At 49.3% G+C, this 7,903-nt stretch overlaps 1 protein-coding gene across 1 annotated transcript; it reads right to left on the reverse strand.

Moving 5' to 3' along the window:
* Positions 1 to 210: 210 nt before the first annotated feature.
* On the reverse strand, positions 211 to 2,479 carry CITED4 (Cbp/p300 interacting transactivator with Glu/Asp rich carboxy-terminal domain 4). The gene is made up of 2 exons (XM_062594137.1): positions 2,398 to 2,479; positions 211 to 2,093 (listed from the first exon to the last, which is right to left on the reverse strand). Exon 2 carries the CDS (start codon positions 2,079 to 2,081, stop codon positions 1,467 to 1,469), a length of 615 nt encoding a protein of 204 aa, XP_062450121.1. The 5' UTR covers positions 2,082 to 2,093; positions 2,398 to 2,479; the 3' UTR covers positions 211 to 1,466.
* Positions 2,480 to 7,903: the final 5,424 nt, after the last annotated feature.

The following is a 7,903-nucleotide window of genomic DNA, read 5'->3' on the forward strand; positions in this document are numbered from 1 at the left end:
CAGAAGAGTATCTCATCCTCCCAGGCATACTCCGAGGAGAGATTTAGTCCAAGCATTAACCACAAGCACAACCTTGACAATCTAGTGGACATGGAAGACACTAGCAACTGGATCCACAGCCCACCGACGGGAATGAAGCCACTTCTCCCCAGCGCTTGACACTGCTCCGCATCTGTGTCACATACACGCACTAAACACATGCACACGGGAGATGTTTCAGCTTTTATTTGAAAAGGTATCTGTACATTCTTACTTGGTTGTTGAGTGCCAGCTGCTAGGAGCTGTCAGCAGCAGGGGGCAGCAGCAACTAGAAGTTAACAGAGGAGCTTTCCACAGTGCCTGGAAACAAGAGACAGCAGAGGAAACAAAACCTCACTAGCTTTTGCATTTAACCTTTTCCGAGTAGGGGAATTAGGAATCGAGTCATCTGTATCACATTCAGAAGGGTGTTGGATTTACACAGTCTTACGTATTCAGCATAAAGATCTTGGGTTGAAGTGACTATCTGCAGAGCAGCTTGAAAACTATCCCAGGCTTTCTTTTTCTAAAACCAGTATCTTAAAGCTGCAGTACTCTCCGTGTATCATTCCCAGCAGTCCCAAAGCCAAATAACAAAAGGAGCCCTTGCAAATAAATAATCACAGGAAAAAATAAATAAGATTAGATCTGGAATATACAGTTACATGGTCTTTATTTGGTTTCAGAGGTGGAAAAAAAGTGGAGCTAGACTGCAGCTTTAAGCCTTGTGCCTGAATCAGTCTCAAATACTCAGTAAATTTTACAGTTGATTAGCTGTACAGGTTGAAAATTCAAAGTTGTACAGAGATGAACATTTAGGCACCTATGCACACCCTTCCCCAAGGCATACTTCATTTTGCTCAGCCAGTTAGAAAATAGCCAGCTGGAGGGGAAGCACCCCCTTTCCAAGCTGAACAGACAAGACTGAAGACCTACTTACTGTCACAGTAAAGAGTCCCAACAAATATCTAACCCTACCCATGTTTGCAAGGGGGAAAACTGGGTCAAACCATGCACCAGGGAGACAATCCTCTCTCAGGGAATCCTTCAACTTTGCTGGCAACACAGAAGCCTTGAGCAAATCCAGCTACTAGCAGGGCTGAAGGCTGCCCATCGCCTCCTGCACCCAAAGCCTAGTTGTGGAAAGTTGAGTCCTTTTTTTCTACTTAAGCCAAAAGTCCTGTTAATGTCATTTAAAGGCAGCTCTACAGGAAGAGCTCTTGATCTGCACTGTTTGGGATACACATCCCCTCCCCAGGAAGTCCCCAATAAAAAAACACACAGAAGAGAAAAGCAATCCAGTGCAAGCCAGTGTCCGATGATTGTCTCTTTGAGGAGGTCAGGAATCCAGGACAGGGCAAGGCAGGGGAAGGGAGGAGGATGGCAATGGAGAAGGAAGTTAAAACAAACTCAAAAATCACCAGACACAAGGAGGAGCCCAAAGCACCTCAACAGCTGATGGCACTGGGCTGCTGTTTGCTAACAAAGTCTGAAATGAAGTCAAATTCATTCTGTCCCAAGAAGAGCTCAGGCAGCTCCTGAATCCGGTCCAACCCCAGTTCCAGAACAAGGGATGTCAAGACTTCCTCATCTATGAGATCTGTGTCCATAACATTCAAGGTCAGTGCTGGTGAGGGCATATGCTGCATGCCTGGGTGCTGACTTGGCCCCACTCTGTATTGCTGGGCACCAGCTCCCATGGGCCCATTGCTCATACCCAGTGGGTGGCCCTGGTACTGGGTGTTGAGTTTTTGTAGGTGCATGCTAGCCATGAGCTGCTGGGTGCCCACTGGCCCCATGTACTGCTGCTGCTGACTTGGCCCATTGAACATCATTGCATTCTGCATCTGGTGGTGGCCCATCTGTCCGCTGAGGTTGGGTCTTGGTCTCATTGCACCATCCATGCCAGCCCCTCCATAGGGCATCATCTGGCTGGCAGTAGGCAGCGTCCTCAGCACATGCTGCCCGTGCTGCGGTGGTCCCTGCAGCCCGCTCACCCCCATGCGGTAGCTCTGCAGCCCGGTACCACTGTGGCTCATGGACATCATCATGTGCTCAGCCATGGCTCCAGGCCCCTGCAAGGTGACACACGGCTCAGGGCAAGGCAAAGCTCTCAGGGGGAAAAGGGGGCAGCACTGTTTTCCCACTCCGTCCCGAGCTAGCTCCTGCCGGAGATCCGAGAGCCTCCCCCCCGCACCTTCGCCCCGGTGGAAACGCACCGCACCCTCCCGCGGTAGGCAAGCAGCCGCGGCTCCCGGCGAGCTGCCACCCGCCCGCTCCTTGCGGACAAAGCTCGGCGCGGCGCGCACCGCGGCACCCCCAGCACGCCACCCCCGGCGCCGCGGCGGGCAGCCCGGCTCTGCCCGCGCGGGTACGCACCGATCCGCGGCTCTGGCGGGCGGCGGGTCTCGCGCGCGCGCGCGCACCGGCGGCAGCAGCGCGCTGGCAGGGCTCCGCTCGGCTCGGCTCGCCGTGCACGGGGCTCCGCGCTCCCGGGCTTTATAGCAGCGCGGGCAGGGGCGGACCGCTGCGGCCGCCCCCCCCGGCGCCCATTGGAGCACGGCCCGGCGCTGCCCGGCCCCGCCAGTGTTGCCCGGCCCCCCGACGGGGCGGGCGAGCGGCACAATAGCCTGCCTGCTTGCCCGGCTGCCGGCCCGGCCCGGCCCGGCTGCTGTCGGGGCTCCCGTATCGCGACATCCCTCATTGTCACCACATGGCACGATTTCAGAGTGTGAGGGGTGCAGTTGCCCCCAGCGTTTAGGGCACTAAAGTGGGCTAAGCCTCATTGCCGGGCTTTGGGATAGAGTGGTCTCTGCTTGGATTGAGGATGCCAACCCCTCTGGCAGGCTGGGAAGGAAGGAGGTGGGTGGGTTACAGAGTCCCCAGCACAGCAGCCTCCAATTGCTTGCAAATAGCCCTGCCAGGAGCTCCCTGGAGTGTGCTCTGCTCCTGGACAGGGTGCCAAGGTCTAGCCATGCTGCCTGGCATCACCATCCATCAAAGCCATTTGTGCACACCCCTGCTTTTGCAGAGCGGTGTTGCTGGGGGCACAGGGAGGCTGAGTAGATATCTGGGAGCAAGGCAGAGCTGGTGGTGTACTGGGCTGGGGATTAGAGGCCACAGACCCCTCAGTGTAGTACTCAACTCATCCAGAAACACTCAGGTACAGAAAACTTGGTCAGTTCCTGTTCCATACTCTGCTCATGGGCCTTGTGGGTAATAATTGAGTCTGAGGCAACTGGGGGACCTCAGACAGGTCCTTTCTGCTCCCAGCTTATGCATGCTGGGTATGGCAGTGCATTCAGTTGCACTGATTTTGAGTTGTTGTAGGCTTAGTAGCCAAAGAATCATTTATGTTTAACATGGCCCTCCTCTGCCTCCTGAGCAGGGACCTTGTCTGCATGTAACTCTGCAAATTGCATGTCAAGAGCTCTCCATAAAGCCGTGCGTCCAATGTGTTCCTCAATGCAGTGTCACTCCAGCAAAGCCTTTCTACCTGCTCACACTGCAGGACTAGGGGTCTTCAAAAAGGTCTGTCTGGGGCACAGGGAGCAACTGTGGAGGTTGTGCAGAATTTCCTACTCACACTGAAAGATGTACACATGGATGCTTGCTCACTGCTGCCAGGGCTGCTACCTGCTGGCCCCTGTGAGCATGTGCCTGGGTGTTTGCTGTCATGAGAAGGGCACTTGTCTGACGGCAGTTCTGGCTGCCTGGCCAGCAATGGGATGCTACCTGCTGCACAATAAAACCTTACTAGCTGAAGTAACTGAGGTTAGTTACTTAATGGCATCAGCTAGATATCCTGGTTATTCTAGGTGTCCTCCTAGCAGGGATGCACTGACATTGTCTAAAAACAGCTGGCAGCAAGGTGAGTGTTACAGCCAGAAATTTGCTGGTTTAATTCTTTTTGCAGCAATATCTTTCTCCTGTGAAGGCAGTTTTGGCTCAGTGGGTCACAGTACAGTGCAAATGCTCACCCACTGAGCTATGCTAGCAGAATTATTTCCCTGTAGGCTTATACTATAACAAAATGTTAGTGCTCTCTGTAAGACATTGTACTTTCCAATAGCATTCAAGAGCGCAATGGTAATTTTCCCCTTTTTTGTTTTGAAGAAACACAGAGATTTATTTTTTAAAGATATTAGTATTGCATGGTTACCCACTTGGAAGACAGGTGATGGCAAATTTAAACTCGCTTCCCCAACTTCACTCCACCTTTGTTTGTGTGCTTTCCTATGCAGCGTTTAACTACAGTGCTACAGATCACAGCTTTGATAACAACAGATCTTTTCTGGAGTCTTGGCTGTTGCATGGAGCTAGGTAGCATTTATGTGTTCTACATGTTAATTAAGTTCATGGACCCTGTTGAGCTTAAGAAGGAAGTGCCAACAAATTGTTTCAAAGGTTGCCAGAAGTTGTTTGTTGCTGACTGTATTACCTGAGAAATGAGGTGCAAGTAAACACTATCATGAAGAGACTGAAGTTAGGCAGCACAAGCATCCTGTGTGAATGTATAACCACACAACACTGTTCTGCAGGGTTTTTTATATGGAATATCTCTCAGTCAAAACACCTTAAAGCGGAAGTTCTGAGCAGATAACATCTAGAAGCCATCAGCTCTTAGATGCAAACAGCCAGGAATGGAAAGTGTCCTCTCTGAACTGGGACAGAGCACAGGGATATTAACTTCCAGGACGTGTTGGGAGCTGCTTTTGTTTGTGCCACCTTCTGCCTTGCTAAATGGCTGGGATGGGTTTCAGGTGGTGGTGAGCCTCTAACTGATGAATCAGTTGGTTAATTGTTTAAAGTAATTACGTAATGATTGTTTTTTAACTCTAGAGATTTTGACAAATGCATTTTTTTACTGCTAATAAACACATGCTCACATACATATACCTGCCTGTCTGAGGCTTCACATGCAGATGCACACCCAGGTGAGGAACAAATACTAGGGGAGTGACTGCCCTCATCTTTATAGATGTATCCAGGCATAAAAGTCTCTCTCACTTGGATGAGAGGTGCTGTGTGGAGCGCAAGTCCTGGTTAGCGATAGGAATTCCTGCACAATATAACAGAGGTGGGAAGGGGCTCTCCACATACTCCTGTTATAGGAGACCCCCAGAGTGGGAAATGGCCTATTCATTTCAGAAATACATTGGTAGCTGAAGAAAACACACTTACTGAACCTCTGGCTCTGAAATGTGAATGTCCTCACCATCTCCATTCCTGCTTATCTCCTTTCTCCTTTGGGAAGGATGAGCCAGATTAAGAACTTACCCTGTTTGAAAACAATTTGACCAGAAAGGCAGTTTTGTTCACCATGATCTGATCTGGCTTGTTACATTGTCCACTAGATGTTTTACCAGCATAATCTGGGGTGTTGAGAGAAACTGTCTACCTGCAGAAAAGGAATAGTGTACTGGGAATGGAAGGCACTGCAGTGGTGATGTATGTCTACACATGTACACTGTTAGTGTTTGTTATTCTGTCTATCATCATCTTATACTCTGTGTCTGGAGGCCTGACAAGTAACATTTTATTTATCGGGGACTAGCAAAAAAATTGTTTTCTGCATTTCATGATGCTCACGCAGAAGCTGGAAGGCAGGGCTGGGAAAGGGTTGACTAGTGCTGGTAGCATCTCTCTTGCCAACCTCTCTGGCCTAGATCATGCAGTGGTTTGCTCAAATATTAAGGATCCAAACCGCCACAGTTGTATTTACAAGGCACTTTGTATGACTTGATCTAACTCCAAGTTTGCAAAGCCTCTGCTCTATCTCCCCCCACACAGCCATCCTTAATCAGCCCATGGATAGACTGGCCTTTCTGGGAAAGAGATAAACTGCCTGTGTATCAGATCCAGCCCTGGGGCTGTCAGTTGGTCATCCCTGACTTAAGTCACCACCTAAGCCACCTCCAGGAATGTGTGTCATTCACAGCTTTCCCACATAGGACTTCCCTAGTCTGGTTGTATTGGTATCATCAGCATTGTGTTATCAAGGGTGGATTATACAGCCTGGGAATTAATCACATTGTTGCTCCAGAGACACCAGTTTGGCTCCACATGAATGGGATCAGGTAGCACTACCTGTGTGTCTCTCAGATCAACACACCCTTGTGGGTGGGCATCAGCTTAGGGATCTGATCGCCAGCACTTTGCAAACCTTTCTTTTCCCTGTTAAGTGGATGCTTGCAGCCTGATTTACAGCTAGCCTGTTACCTGTATTTTTGTTTATGTAAGATGTTCCCTCCCCACATTTTATTCCTGATCATCATCCACTGACTGCACATCTCCAGTGGCATTACTGTGGTAATTCTGCATGTCCCCAAAGCCTCCTAGGGACAAAAGGTGGCACACATGGGAGCTTTTTGTAAGCAGAGAATATTTTTATCTTGCAACATTTTGCATATGTTGGAACTGGTTCTTGATAACTCCAGTAGCTGATCCACTATCCAAGAAGTCTTTTTTGCAATAGTCTGAGAGCATTAGTTTTGGAAAAGAACTGAACATCTTTATAAAGAGCTTTGTAGGCCATGGGGGATACTGATGGATGGAGACTGGCAGAGGATATTTGGGCAAATTTCCTCTGACCAAGTGGTTCCTACTATGCATTTCAGTTTGCAACCCACCCACTGTTGTGGAGTGTGATGTACCTTTGCAAGGGGATTACAGAACAATTTCAGTAGCCGTAGAAGCTATGGATTTTGGGGTAGTAGGGGAAGATCTGAGCAACTCCTTGATTCAAAGACTTCATGCTTAGCTCAGCAGAGCTGCTGCAAGATTCAAAGTAACTGGGCAGACAGAAATTAAAGCCATGTGAAATATCAGCCCTTAAAGGAGAAGCTTTCCTTTGAGAGACAAATTTCCAAAAGAAGCTCTCTTTCAGTCCCCAACTCAATGAAGGACAAAATCAGAGAGTAAAAATGCATAGTGGAAGGTTGGAAATCTGCAGAAGTGTGTGACCTAAATTGAGATTCGGATACAACTATATTGACTTTGCTATAACTGGGTCTGTGGCTGTGGCCTGATGCAGGGCAGCAGTGTGCATAAATCACCTCCACACCAGCTTAAATTCCTTGGTGCTCTCATTTGAATCACAAATACTTCCTGAAGTATCATTTTCCCTAAAGGATGGTAGATGCTAGGCACTTGGTACGCTGTTCTCCTCTTGCATGCAGTCAGCTTGCAGCAGCTCCTATGTACACAACAGTGTGAAGCATGGCTATTTGACTGTGGCATTTGGGAAGATCCTGAGTTGGACAAGACCAAATTTGAATCGTTAAAGCACTCACTGAGTCCCACAGGGCGCAGAAAATGTCAAGGGCACCTGAATGTGCAGAAGGATCAACTGTTAAGGCAATTGTAACGTATGCCATGCTCCTTCAGTGGAGCTGTGAACTACACTGCAAACATGGTGTGCACGCTACTGCTCTCCCACCTGGCTTAAGCAAACTGTAGGGTCTCTGGAGGGGGCCTCAGCCCACTTTCCCCAGCACCTCTGGGTGTTTGTGGCCACTCCCATGCAGTTAATCAGCTGTGCAGGATCTTCAGTGCCTCTGGAAAGCAGTGTAGCTGCTTCTGGCCATGTGGTACATGTCTGTTCTCACTCCCTGGGCTGGGAGCCCCTCTGGGACCCTTCCTACAGCTTGGTCTTGCTGGATGACTCTCAGGAGTGGGCTGGACACAGAGGGTAAACATTTAGATAGCAGCAACATGCTCTCGTGCTTTTTCTCCACAAACCTTCTGTGCTCACACGACCTTACACATCTCACAACACAAAGATAGCACCTAAATTTTGGGTACTTGAAAAAAGGAAAGCAAGATGGGAGTCTCTGAGAAAAATGGCTGTGGGGTAGTTTGCAGCTTTTAGAACAACTCACCA

The sequence above is a fragment of the Rhea pennata genome, chromosome 23 (genome assembly GCF_028389875.1).
Source record: "Rhea pennata isolate bPtePen1 chromosome 23, bPtePen1.pri, whole genome shotgun sequence".
Lineage (NCBI taxonomy): Eukaryota > Metazoa > Chordata > Aves > Rheiformes > Rheidae > Rhea > Rhea pennata.